Genomic DNA, 14,848 nt, shown 5'->3' with positions numbered 1-14,848 from the left:
TAATGCATATGTGTAGTTTTCGGTTACTTCTTGAATTTCAACCCCTAACGTTTAACGTGCACGTTCTAAACCGATTTCTGTCCAACCTAGTTCAACAATAGGCAGTTAAACCATGATAAAAGTTCACGAGTTTGCTTGGAGTTATTAGCAGGGTAAGCTACACATTTACCTTCTCAGGTAAAACCTAAAACATACCCATATGTCGTTACTTTATGTTTTAAATAGACGCAAAAACTGTTTTGTACACAATCATACACATCCGTTTTTAAAAACAGTAACTGAAATGTGTTTCATTTTAAACAAAGTAACATATGTATTTACAGTAATTTATTAAATACGATTAGATTATCACAGTATAATAAAAAAACAAATTTTATTAGGATAACACAGCTATAAATCTGAAATAGAGCATATTTTGCGACAGATTAGGAAATGTATACGTATAAGTTTGCTATTGGAATGTCTATCTGTATTGTAAAGATAAAGAACTGATCTCATTTCTTCCCTTATCCTTATTAAGAAAATATACATTTCCAAAGCGCCATTGTGTCTAATAATAATTATTATAGTGATAGGGATCACGGAACGAAGATCATTTATTTTAACCGACAACCATTTAAAATTGTTTTAGCTTTACAACTTTTTTTATTTATCTCTTAGTGGATAGCGTAGCCTTGACAAGCTTGACAAAACTGAAAGGCCACGTCCAGCTGTCAGCTTGATGGAATGGAATTAATATTGAAATATTGTTACAGGTTGCTAGTTATTCCCAAGTTTATTAGCCTATTTATTTTATGACGTGCCGTGTGGTTACCGGCACCATTAGAAAAAAGAATAGGACCACTTCGTCTCTTTCCCATGGATGTCGTAAAAGGCGACTAAAGTATATGCTTATATACTTGGGATTCTTCTTTTTGGCTACAGGCTAGCAACCTGTCACTATTTGAATCTCAATTCTATCATTAAGCTAAACAGCTGAGCGTGGCCTGTCAGTCTTTTTAAGACATTTGGCTCTGTCTACCCCGCAAGGGATATAGACGTGATTATATGTATGTATGTTATTTTATGGCTAAGGTTGCGATCACCTGGGGTTTGTCAATGTCTATGATGCACAAGTGGAAAAACCAGGTTACTAGGAGAGTTGCTTCCTACGAACAGGGGAAACACTAACGCAGATTTGATCATGATTAATAGGTACTATTGCACTGGGTAAGTTGCTTATTTCTTTAAATGCCTCTTACCACATCCAAGGGAAGGAGTTGATGTGGTCCTATAATAAATTCCGGGAACCCCACAGCAACAGCCTGGATAATATTACAAATATAAATAAATAAATAATAAATACTCGTATATACGGGACAAATTACACTAATTGAGTTAGCCTCGAAGTAGGTTCTAGACTTGTGTTACGAGATACTAACTCAACGATACTATATTTTATAATAAATAGTTATATAGATAAACATCCAAGTTCCAGGCCAATCAGAAAATGTTCTTTTCTCATCATGCCCTGGCCGGGAGTCGAACCCGGGACCTCCGATGCCACAGACAAGCGTACTACCGCTGCGCCACAGAGGCCCTCTGTCACAAGTACAATAGAACTCATAACTTTCGAATGCCGTACGCCTATAAACTATACTGATGTAAGTATATGTGTTTAATATTAGGGCTAATTAAAAACTAAAGTTACTTGATGAAGCAAGCAAGAAAGTATCAATTGTTGGTACAGTAGGATCACATAAGCGTTTTATTAGCTTATTTAATTAGCTTTTGTTCAAGGAATCTGGAAAATAAGCCTTTTACACGAGTTTTACTGTGCTAGTAACCTTATACCTGCATCCTTAATCGACACGGAAGCCTTTGATTACTAAACGCAGACTAATTTTCAACTAAAAATCTTATGAACACAATACATTTTTTTAAGAAATATAACTTTTTTAAATGTTAAATTTTAATCCCGACTAATATCATAAATGCGAAAGGAAGTTTATTTGTTTGTTATCTACTTCTTTTTTATATCTAAATAATTTTAATACTTATATAAATCATACCATTTTCCGGGAGGGGCAGACAGAGACTAGGTATAAACCGACCTTTATGGTTTACGCTCACTTTTTCACTTTCGTTCCGAGTCGGGAGCTTTCGAAGAAGTTTACATCCTTTTTTAACACATACATTTACATTACATACATTACTTCAACGACTCAAATATATAATACAATGAGTTCCTTAAAATTTAAGGCGCACAAAATCCCGCTACAATGGGCTACAGCTGGGAGGTACAAAAAAATAATACATACATATATATCTAAAATGAGTGTAACTTTTATTTATTATTGTCAAACTTTCAGATAAATTTTGGGTAAATATATATGCAGTGTTCTATAGTTGCTTCTGTAAAAGGGAAAAGGGATTTCAAGCTTCGTTTAGTTATCTAAAAGTAATATATTAATAACATACAAAAATACATACTAAATAAAAATAAAAACTGTGAGAATAATAGCCAAACATCGTTGAGACCGCACCTAATTTACAGCTATATTTGGAACTTCTTTGTAACGTGGGCCCGATATGAGTAAGGTTATAAGTTAAAAGTATAGAAATATTCAAACCACATTTGAATAATAACTTTTTCGCAGTGTTTAGAAAAAATTGCAGGCCTATCTTAAACAAGTTTTCAAAATAAGTTCTTTATTCAATAATACCTTATTTAAATGTAAATCTCTCAAAATTCCTTATTATTCAGTGCTATAAAATACGATGCGGCTAAATATCTTATCTGTTGAATGATGGGTTTCGAAAATTAAGAAAAATAAGAAAATTATTTGCAAACATGATGTTAGTTGATATAAACACGATAAAAATTGTTAATTGAAATTAGTTCTGCCCTCCGCCGTAGCGTGACATGCGCGACGCCACTTTTGTCGCGCTAAAACCTATCGCTGCTTAGCTTTTTATGGCGTGAAACGCGACGCGATATTTTTCGCGCTGTAAAAAGCGCCACGATTGCCATGCTATGCGGGTTAAAATGGTCATTTCATTTGTAACTAGTGTTTCGACCGGTCTCCATAGGATTATTTATGAAAAGCGGATGTTCAATGGAAAATTTTCATGGAAATGTGTCGTCGTTATAAGTACCATCAAATATCTAAAATTATCTTAATTTAAAGCAAACGCCAAGTAATATGAACTCCCATGCTGGCCTCGTAGTGAAGAAATAACATAGTGTGTGCCAGCAGATTATAAAAGACAAGCAAGGGAAAAGTTGATAAACTTCAGACTCTTTTATGGACAATGGGCTAGTAACTTACCACTATTTGAATCTCGATTCCATCTTTATGCCATACAGCTGAACGTGGCATTTCAGTATTTAAACTACTACAGTCTACCCCAAAAATAATAAAGATGTAGAGCAGAAGTGCCGTGTAGTTCCCGGCACGAATATAAAATAGAATAGGACCACTCCATCTAATTTCCCGTGGAATTCGTAAAAGGCGACTAAGTGCTAGGCTTATCAACTTGGGATTCTAATTTTAGGCTATGGGTTTGCAATCTGACACTATTTGAATCTCTATTCTATCATAAAACCAAACAGCTGAACGTGGCCTGGCAGTCCCTTCAAGACTGTTGACTCTGTCTACCCCGCAAGCGATATAGACGTGACTATGTGTACCTATGTGTGTTGAGCGGAAGCGAAATTAATAAAATTAATGGATCTTACCCTGACCCGGGAAGGTGGCTGTGACTAGGGACAAAAGAATCACGACGCGCATGATTACCCCAATAGGTTTCCACTGATGAGATATCATGGGGTTTTCACATATATATTGTAATTGTAAGCTTTATCATATCTTTATTTTCGGTGAGATAACGTTTAATTGATATTGTATTAGTGGTCAAAAACTTTGGATAGGGCAATTAGTTCTGTTAGGGTTCTGTCTGTGTCAGAAGAAATAATCCAAATGAGCTCCGATAGCCGATATTCTGCAAATATGTCTTCAGCTACAAAAATGCAAGCATTTCAAAATGTTTATTTATTTGCCAACAAGATGACACTCGCGGCTCCGCCCGCATTATTCGAAAAATAAAAAAAATTCCCGTTCCCGCGGAATTATCGAGAAAGCCTCTCTAAAGGACCCCTAGACCACATGAAGAACCTACATGCCAAATATGAAGTTTCTAACATCAGCGGTTTGAGTATTACTCGTATTCTCTCGTCCACATTTATATTCTTCTTTTCTATTGAACTTTCATAATCATGCATTGCATGAGCTTTTAATTTTAAAAACTGTAAGTTTAGGTAACGTTTTCAATACCTCTGCACCTATAACGTAGTTAGTCATATTCTAATTCTCCCAAGGCCGAAAACGTAGACGATCTAAGTTATAATAGGCTTGGGTTTCTTTTAGGCGATGGGCTATCAACTTGTCACTATTTGAACCTCAATTCTATCATTAAACCATACAGCTGAACTTGGTTATTCAGTCTTGGCTCTGTCTACACCGCAAGGGATAAAGTAGTGTGTGTGTGAAGTGACTATATGTATGCATGTATATATTTTACTTATAAATAAATATTTAATAACACTCAGCATTGAAGTTTTAATCCAGCATTTTGTTTAAACCTAACCAGGATTTGTAAATGTAAAATCGGTACCTACAAACGCAATACATTAAGAACCTTAGATCCAGATGCTGCGCTTACGCTTGGCCGATTATTAATAATAATTGTTTGTATTGATGTCCATGATAACTATACACAGTGCAATCAGTATCGCCAGTCTTTCCCTGAAGATCTCACTGAATAATTCATAGGCAAATCAAGTCTTTATTTACCTTGAAAGTTTATTATTTATTCACTCATTAAATGCGTTGATATGGTGGAATCAAATCTTGTAGCTTTTGATCACCCAGGTGAACAAAGTCGAATAAACCGTTATTTTAATATAACTAAGTAGATTCTATATTATTAATTATTTCAGCTTCATCTCATAAGTACATACATACATAAGAATAAATAGGTCATATAGTATACCTTATTTAATAATTAGATATTTTATAGAAAAGGTAAGTAAACTATTCATTCATTACTAATTATTTTTATGATTTTTTTTAATAATTCACATACGTTCGTAATATTTTCCCTCTTATTTTCTTTATATACTTACAGTTCTGCCCGCACTAATTTAGCGCTACACACAAAAGAATGCAGGGTTTTTGCATATCCCACTGAAATTTTAGTTTTTACAGAGATGAAAAGTACTCTATATCTTTCTTCAGCGTCTTATTTATAAGGTACCTACTCAAATTTTCAATAAGATTGGTTCTTTAGATAAGGCGTGAAAAGGTAACAAACAAACTCACTAACATTATAATGTTAGTGAGAATTATACTATTTCAAAAATTTCTTTCAAAATTTTGCTGATGGCTGTCATCCCGACTTTTAATGTATGTACTTTTATCGGTAAAAGTCAATGCATCTTCTAGGAGAGTTGGAGTGTAAGAGACACTACCTAGTAACCAATCGGTTCTAAGCGATAAGATTTTATGCTACGTTAAAAGTAGATTAATAAATTGGCCTTTCCGCACCTTCCACGTTTAAAGTCCTAACGGAAACAGAAAAACCCATACAAGATAAATATTTATCTGATTTAATTTAACCTAAGGCAAATCGGGTAAAGTTCCTGATATTAACAGATAAGATAAATAATCTAGATGCTACTCGCAATGGACCCCAACATGGAAAAACGTCTAGAGGTTTGCTTAAACTGATTTTAAACTTGCATTGCACAACGCGTTGCATTATAACGTTCGGAAAACGCATGTGATACAATAACATTGCGTTACGTGAGTATGAACCCAACTTAGCAGTCAGTCCAGGCCATTATTCCGAAACATATCACAATCATAATATAAGACAAAAGAAAAGATGTTATACTTGAAACTGTGTCTGCGCAGTTTTGTCCAGAATTCGTAAGCAAGATGAAAACGAATCAAAGTCTTCAAGACTACTACACAGACTACTCGTATATGTACACTTAAATTAAAATGTTTAATATGCAACTATTAAATTAATTAACAATAAGTTATCTACTTCGTATACGTAAGTATACGTATACGTGAGTATACGTATCTTGATCAAATTAAGGACGTCCTGGTAAAGGGTCAGGTCAAAATTACCCGAAACCGCCGAGCTTGTATGAAGAGAGTTATGAATGTGGATGAAGCGAAGGAAGTATGCAGAGATCGTGGCAAGTGGAAAGAGGAAGTCTCTGCCTACCCCTCCGGGAAAGAGGCGTGATTTTATGTATGTATGTATCTACTTCAACCCTTTATATCTGCTCTGTAGACTTCCGCAAAGCATTTGACACGGTCATATGGACACATATGGTCATATGGAAGATACTTGCGGAAATGGGTGTACCACCTCATCTGATAGTCCTTTTGAGGACAGATGAGGAGGAGAATGTGCGATAGGGATGCATCTTATCGCCGTTACTATTCAACACATACAGGGAATACATCATGCACATTGTCTTGGAGGAATGGGACAAAGATATATCAGTCGGGGGACGCGTGATAAACAACCGTAATAATAAAAAGATACGCTGATGATACATCCCTTCTCGCACAGACTAGAGTCCCCATGTACCTCATCTGCGCAACCACGACCACTCTGACAGGAGTGTTCGACTTAGAAGAAGAAGTTATCTACTGAACCAATCTTCTTAAAATTTCACATAGCTATATAAATGTAAGAGTCTGGAGAAGGACATGGTGTAATTTTGATCTCGGTTGAAACTTTAATTAACGTGGGTTTTGTGAATTAACGTATTAATTTTTAGATGGCTGGTGTATGTAGCGCGTAATTCGTGCGGGCGAAGCTATGTATATTATAATGCTAAATGCTATATACAATGTAATAAAAGAAACAAAATAACAATACTCTTCACTTTTATTCAGTTATATTTTTACATATTTATTTTCCTAAATAAAAATACAAGGTTTTGTAATAAGTATTTGTCATATAAGACTTCTTTAACCGTGAATGTCATTAAGGAGACTTTACATCTTGCGCAAGCTTCTTAGTGCTAGCACGCTAACTTTGAACAAGCATGCCTGTCTAATTGTGATAAAGAAAACATATGGTTACCAGTTGCTTCAATTTTAGGGCCACGAAGTTAGTAACATTTGGAATGAAACGTATTTTCGTTTGAAACGAATTAACTATCACAATACCCCGCAACTGTAGATAAACATGTATATATTCTTATATTAGAAACCAAACCTAAGACCCCCGACAGACCGACTAGCATATTAACCAATACGCCGCAAAGATAGTTAAACATAAAGTCAATTCATAGAAGTTATTTCTAAGTTGTTACTTGCTTATAGACTGGCTCCTATTCAAAGCCGCCTCAGGCCTTTGACGTCATTTACATAGTATCGAGCTGTATAGATTAAGCAAAAGGGAAAGATATATTCTCTGCCTACCCCACCAGAAATGTGGAGTAATCATGTGTCCACATAGTATGGTTAATAATATTAATTAATCTGTTGTTTTATTTTGCCTTTCCTTATCATGGCTATTAAATATTATTAAAAAGAAAGTTTTTTACCTTTATTTCAGTACTTATAGAAATGGACTTAACGTATTAGCTGGTTATAATTCTATAGCAGATATAACATTTTTTTGTGATTGATAAATTCATAAAATTACGACTTCAAGTAGTTTCACTGATTGGCATGTATTACAACATCATATATAGTCGATTATCAACAATTAAATGGGAAACAGAGTAAATTTTTATCTAATTTTATTAAATCTTTATTGTGATTAAACAGGGACAATGGGCACATCAATAAAACTTAATTTTTTTTAACATTTTATTTAGTCAATGCTAAAAATACTTTGAAATTAATAATTAACAGTCAATAACGAAATATTCGATTACAATCATATTTATTGTGATAAATGTTAATTGCGGTCAAAAAAAAATTATACAGAATGATATTGTCCAATATTTAGGCGTTAGCTTGGATCCAAGAAGTATAGCGAGATACCCGAGCATTGATACCAGGGTAGAAGGAATCGGCGCATCCATTACCAAAAGAGCAGACGCCAATGACGACTCCATTGTGGAAGAGGGGACCACCAGAGTCCTGCTGGCACTGGTCACGACCACCAACGTCTAACCAACCCGAGCATAGCATGTTGTCAGTGAGAGTCACACCAGAAAGGGCGTAGCGAGTTCTGCATATCTCCTGGTTGACAGTCCAAATTTGTACTTCACGTAGCTCCTCTGAGGGTCTTCCTCCTTGCTGTGAAGAAGACAATCACTTTAGGAATAATCTTAAATAGTTATAAATAAAAATGTCTTTGAAAAATATGTAGATCGTAAAGTGTGAATTAACTGACTTGCGTTTTAATAAAATTGGTATGGTTAGTGGTATGTAGTTCCCACCCCTGTCGAAAAAGACCACTCTATACTCTTTCTGTGAATGTCGAGTAGACGACGCAACCAATACACTCGCAGGGAGGACAATGATGCCATAAATACTTTCCTTACACTAACTTACTGAAAAGGATTGTTTTACCAAATTCTAAGCACTAGTAGTAGAAACACACCTAGAAAATCAGAAGTAACTTTCAATACAAGCAATACCAGTATGTATTTAATCAGATAATACTTTGAGTACTGAAATAATTGTTTTTAATACTTACAGATGTTAGTCCCCATCCAGTAGCCCACACGACTTGATTATCAGCCACATTATAATTGGCACCAGCAATGCTTCCAGGTCGGATGTTGTTATTGTAGGTGATAGTGCCAGAAACGCGCAAGATTGCTATGTCGTTGTCCAAGAAAACTGGAGTGCTGTATTGAGGATGATTGATCAACTGTAAGGTAGTGAAGACGATTCCGCCGCTGCTGGCGTAGGTTGATCCTAGACGAGCCTGCCATCTTGCTGGTGCGTCGTTCCTAAAAATGACTATATGGTTAGAAACATTTTATAATCGGACCATTCTCAAGACGGGGGATAGCCTATGGTTCTGACATGAGAATAACCTTTCGCCAAGACGGACAAAAGCAGATTTTAACTTACCCAAAACAGTGAGCAGCAGATAATATGGATCTCTGATTCAGGATGGTACCTCCGCAAGATTGCGTATGGCCAGTGGTTCCGAAGGAGAATAACAGAGCTGCCATCTCAGGCCATTTGCTGATGTCGGTCACCGAACCTCCCACGATCCTGCTACCGGTGGGTTTAGGGTCCGCTTTTAGTTCTGCTAAATAAATAAGATACAGATTGTTCATTTGTTATGTTTAAATTACTTAACGCCATCATTTTACACTTATGAAAGCTCACGTTTCCAGTCAAATGTAGGGATATTGATAGAATTTGACCAAATGAGAGATATCACATTAATCTTATTTTATTATTGTGTTCAACAGAAAAATAATTAAGTACATTTAATTTTAACAAATTTTTCTGATCCCATTTTGCCTTCACACTTGCAGTATTTCCCAACGAATTCCAAAGAAGTTAAAATGGAGATTTTACCTGCAACCGCAGCCGCAGCCAGGACTAACAAAACCACTAAGGCACGCATATCTAATGATGTTTACACAAAATAAATCATTAAGTCCCAGTATTTATAGTAAAACGTTAATTTTATCGAAATAATCATTTAGTTCGGAAGAGATTAAATTATTTAGTTGATACCTATTTGGGTGTCAAAATCCATGCATTGATGTAATATCCGTTACAATTTTTACCCACATGATAAGAGCGGGAATACCAAATGTACGCATGTGTTAGATAATAAGTATTTATCCAAGGGTATCTTAACAATGGGTATCATTTAGGTATAAATATCTAATGTGAAACGTGGCCAGCGATGGAGCCACACATGCAGTCTATTAGGTCCAAAGTAAAACATTTATATGTCATGGATGTCGTAAAAGGCGACTAAGGGATAGGCTTACAAACTTGGGATTCTTTTTTAGGCGTTGGGTTAGCAACCTGTCATTATTTGAATCTCAATTCTATCATTAAGCCAAATAGCTGAACGTGGCCATTCAGTCTATTCAAGACTGTTGGCTCTGTCTACCCCGCAAGGGATATAGACATGTCCATATGTATGTTTGTATGTATGTAAAGCTTTTATATACTCAGGATATACGCCATACTGTAGTATGATGCTGTGAATGATTTGCTGGCCATCTTGTCGGTTTGTTGACTTGTAACTTAGAAGGCCGAAAGCCTATCACACTGTTAACAAAATATCAGAGAAGAGACTCCGAGCCCTAAAGCCTAGCTAGGAGCTTTAAATCTTATAGTGTATGCGTAAATGCAATATTTTTGAGATTATCTGATAGGTATGTTCCCAGAAAAAGTAACAACATTTTATTTAAACGTATTTATTTAATGCAAATCAATGAATATTATGCGTTAGCTTGAATCCAAGCAGTGTAGCGAGACACGCGAGCGTTAACACCAGGGAAGTAGGGGTCGCCGCATCCGATACCCCAAGAGCAGACGCCAACAACGATTCTATTGTGGAAGAGAGGGCCACCGGAGTCGTTCTGACACTGGTCACGACCACCAACGTCCAACCAGCCGGAGCACAACATGTTGTCGGTGACGTTCCACCCTCTTGTAGCGTAGCGGGTTCTGCAAATCGCTTGGTTGACTGACCAGATTTGGACTTGACGCAGTTGCTCTGAATTGATGCCGCCGCCGGACTACAAAAATAAGCAACAATATCATGTATTTTCTATTTCATAGAGTTTATTTTCATATTTTTAGTTTATTAGAAATGGTAAAGGGTCAGGTCAAAAGTACCCGAAACCGCCGAACTTGCATGAAGAGAGTTATGAATGTGGATGAAGCGAAGGAAGTATGCAGAGATCGTGGCAAGTGGAAAGAGGTAGTCTCTGCCTACCCCTCCGAGAAAGAGGCGTGATTTTATGTATGTATGTATAGAAATTGAATTATAATGATAAACGTGTGCGCAATCAAAAAGTTAGATTTGAGGCAATACTTACAACAGTGTGTCCCCAACCAGTAGCCCACACAACTTGATTGTCAGCCAAGTTATAGTTTGCACCAGCGATGCTGCCTGCGCGAATGTTGTTGTTGTAGACGATGGTACCAGAGACACGCAAAATGGCGACGTCGTTGTCGTAGCGAGCGGGGGTGTTGTACTGCGGGTGGTTGATCAACTGCGAGGTGGTGAACACAACTCCTCCGCTGCTTGCGAAGGAGGATCCCAGGCGGACCTGCCATCTTGCTGGCGCGTGACCACTTTAACAAAAATTTTACAAGTGTTTATTTTATTTCAATAAATATCTAAATCAAAGTGAAAAATAACAAAAATACTATGCGAAATTTGCAGAAGAAAATAATTTATCTTAATTTCATCAGTGTTTAATGCAAAAAATGCAATAATAAGTGGTAGGCACTTTTATTTTGACAAAAAAAAAATATAAAAAGAGAAGGACTATAATACCGTTACATTGAGATGGTTTCTTTCTAATTTATTTGACATATTTTTATTGGGAAACTCAAGTGAATACATTTTCTGTATATAATATAATCAAATTTTTATTTTGGAAATATAATATGGAATCTTAAAATATTCTTGTTTCAATTTCAAAATTAGTTTCACAACGTAAATGATATCTACTTACACGAAGCAATGAGCAGCTGACAAAATTGACCTCTGGTTCAGGATGGTACCTCCACAAGAATGTGAGTGACCAGTGGTTCCCCAGGAGAACAGCAGGGAGGCCATCTCAGGCCATTGGCTGATGTCGGTCAACGTACCGCCGACGATCCTTTGACCAGTAGGGGCGACCGCGGATGATCCATTGGCATCAACTGGCAGTTCCGCTAAAAGGTTGTTTTATTAATTAAATTGTTATAAAGGATAATCTAAAATACTGAATAATTAGATTTGGATCCAGCGTGATTTCTTTTTTCTTATATAACAATTCTAAATGTTGTCTATTCTTAAAGATAAAATTTATTTTACTATCCTAAAATTTTATATTTTTGTTGTTCTTTTTCCTTCCAAATGTTAATCAAATTTGGACTTAGCTCTTAGTTGTTAAGATTTTACCTCAACCTGATATTAACCCGTGGAAACCTTTTTTTAAATGTGGAAACTTATCTTGCGATATAAAATCACAGGGCACAAGATTAACGATCGATCATCATCGTTGATAGAAGATGAAGGAAGATATACCACTCCGATGGTAGAGGCCATTTACTAATGACTATTTTCTAATTTATGTACACTAGTTTGAATACTAACAAGCAACAATGCTCTTGAGGTGAGGGAAAACATCATGAGGAAACCTGCACATTTAGGCAACTGGATGTGTAAACATAATCGACCCAATACGGGTAAAGTTTATCTGCAAAGATTGCAGAAGTCAGATGGGAGCCGCTTCGTATAAAAACCTGACTTACCCAATCTAGAATCAATCGACGATGGCACACCTCTGGCTCCCCTCCAGAGTGGTGAGGATGCAACCGGGACTTGAGCCAGTAGAAAGAAAAAGCATCCATACAAATATGTAGTACCCCGCGCTGGATCCACAGAAGATAGTTTGGAAATCACACAGATAAGAGTACTTCTATTATTTTCCGCTGCATTTAAATTTCAGACAAGACTTAAAAATAAAAGTAGAGAAACAGTTCTTACCCGCAAAAGCAGCCGCGACTAGTGCCAAAACAATCAGTGTTCGCATATTTGGCCTTTTTTTTCCTCTAATGAATCTATCAACGGTCTTCCTATATTTATAGTTAATTCTAAACTTTATCAATTTAATCTTTAATGAAGATAACGTTTAATTGCTACTTCATTTGGGGTCATAGGATGTGACAATTGGTTTTTTTTATCAGTTCCAAATTGAAATTCAATAGCGATTCAACGGTGAGACAAATATGGGCAGGATTTTATTATTCTTTAAACTTTAAATTAGTACATCTGTCGCCTGGATGGTCTTCTGCCTACCTGTTACCAAACTTTATTGTGAATTTTGGGTGCACTATTTGTTAGTTGGCAGCAAAACATAGTCTATAGGACGAGAGTATGGAGAGTGTAGTAGTGTACTTCTACATGGTAGCAAACCTATTTATATTTCTGAATTGCATACACTTTTCAAAAAACCTCAATAATGAAAGGTAATGTAACCTCACTTCACTGGTGGTTTTAAAATGGTTTGTTGATAAAATGTAATATCGTTGTATCTCGTAACACAAGGTTCGAACTTACTTCGATGTAAACTCTATCTATGTAATTAGACCCGTGGATATTAATTTAATTTAAATAATTATGTCTATACAGGCAACCTACTGAGCGACAAATTTATGACCAATAGAAGACTGTGAGAAAAGGAGTTCCTATAGTTTTATCAAAAAGGCAAAACGGAGCTTTGAAGTCACGAATTACATAAATATCCCAAGACAAACTTATATTTATTTTTATCATAAACCCTAAATCTATGTATCAGTTTAAAAAATTAATTAAAAATGATTACCTCTCTAAGTCTTGCTAATTTGGTGTCTATTATATTTATATATGTACATACATACATATGTTCACGTCTATATACCTTGCGGGGTAGACAGAGCCAACAGTCTTGAAAGGACTGAATGGCCACGTTCAGCTATTTGGCTTTATGATAGAATTGAGATTCAAATAGTGACAGGTTGCTAGCCCATCGCCTAAAAAAGAATCCCAAGTTTGTAAGCCTATCCCTTAGTCGCCTTTTACGACATCCATGGGAAAGAGATGGAGTGGTCCTATTCTTTTTTGTATTGGTGCCGGGAACCACACGGCACAATTTATTTATGTATTTTATATTATTATTTATGTATTTGTTTATGTATGTCTATAAAGAATTATATTTAGAGTACACGCCTGTCACCCTTTCCATCATGCATATCTCGCGTCTTTTGAAACAGATTTCTTTAGAAATAAGCAGAACATATGTACTTTTGCTTTTTTTAGTTTTACCAAGAATTGGCAAAATAAAATAAGGTAACAAGTTGTTATTTTCATATAGGCATAGGGTGAACAAGAAAGAAGTATTACATTATATATGTTTGTCTTAATTGATTTCACTAATGAATCATCTACGGTTTTTCCTTATTTATTTTTTATTACGAGTATGTTTATATTCAACACGAATCTTATCTTTAATACCAAGATTTAATGTTTAATTTCAACTAGATTGGTTATCTTAATCATCGTATTCGGAAAATGGTGGGACAGGTAACCATTTCCATTCTGAAAGTAAAGTCTATTTTAGTTTTATTTACAAAGTTTCTAAATCAAATTTCAGATTTTCTCGCAAATAAATAGAAACGTATAAGAAGTAACCAAATTATTGTATAGATGGTGATCTCGGAACATATAAACATAAATCATCAACCTTCAGATGTTTGTCCAGAGCATCATTAAGAAGGGTATGCCTAACAACAGGAGTAGATATCAGCAAGTGATTACACGGTACAATTCTCGCCTAATCTCCAATTGTGTTGTGATATTGTTGTGACTCAATCCTGCTTATGGTTACTGAGGGATAGTCTTAATGTCTGTATATAAGTTGAATGATTCAATTAATAACTCTTTCATCGTCTTCCTGGTGTAAGTCCCGGTTGCGTCCCCAGGTGTACAGAAAGGAGCCATCGTTCTCACGACTACTGTTTTGTTATTTGTTATATTTATTTTTATGTGCAATAAAGAGTTTACAAACAAACAAACTACTATCCTGGATTGGATAATTTGAGTTTTTACACGAATCGACTCCGTAGGTTCCGCCGCTAAA

The 14,848-nt window shown here is 35.7% G+C and overlaps 3 protein-coding genes across 5 annotated transcripts in view; 1 reads left to right on the top strand and 2 right to left on the bottom strand.

Moving 5' to 3' along the window:
* LOC106140135 (solute carrier family 12 member 6) overlaps nt 1–14,848 on the top strand; it is a 292,621-nt gene that overhangs the window by 171,025 nt on the left and 106,748 nt on the right. The gene's annotated exons all lie outside the window — the stretch shown is intronic.
* On the bottom strand, nt 7,932–9,692 carry LOC106140084 (trypsin CFT-1). 2 transcript variants are annotated; one of them, XM_060948286.1, is made up of 4 exons: nt 9,567–9,692; nt 9,108–9,291; nt 8,725–8,983; nt 7,932–8,321 (listed from the first exon to the last, which is right to left on the bottom strand). In XM_060948286.1, exons 1-4 carry the CDS (start codon nt 9,613–9,615, stop codon nt 8,025–8,027), a joined length of 789 nt encoding a protein of 262 aa, XP_060804269.1. In that variant the 5' UTR covers nt 9,616–9,692; the 3' UTR covers nt 7,932–8,024. The 2 variants fall into 2 exon arrangements, with proteins under 2 accessions (XP_060804269.1, XP_013197063.2); XM_013341609.2 differs by having other exon boundaries at nt 9,108–9,288; nt 9,567–9,655.
* LOC106140082 (trypsin CFT-1) lies at nt 10,411–12,836 on the bottom strand. The gene is made up of 4 exons (XM_013341608.2): nt 12,718–12,836; nt 11,699–11,900; nt 11,054–11,312; nt 10,411–10,750 (listed from the first exon to the last, which is right to left on the bottom strand). The coding sequence occupies exons 1-4, from the start codon at nt 12,761–12,763 to the stop codon at nt 10,451–10,453; spliced, it is 807 nt and encodes a 268-aa protein (XP_013197062.2). The 5' UTR covers nt 12,764–12,836; the 3' UTR covers nt 10,411–10,450.

The sequence above is a fragment of the Amyelois transitella genome, chromosome 3 (genome assembly GCF_032362555.1).
Source record: "Amyelois transitella isolate CPQ chromosome 3, ilAmyTran1.1, whole genome shotgun sequence".
NCBI classification, from domain to species: domain Eukaryota; kingdom Metazoa; phylum Arthropoda; class Insecta; order Lepidoptera; family Pyralidae; genus Amyelois; species Amyelois transitella.
This window is presented reverse-complemented; position numbering and strand designations above follow the sequence as displayed.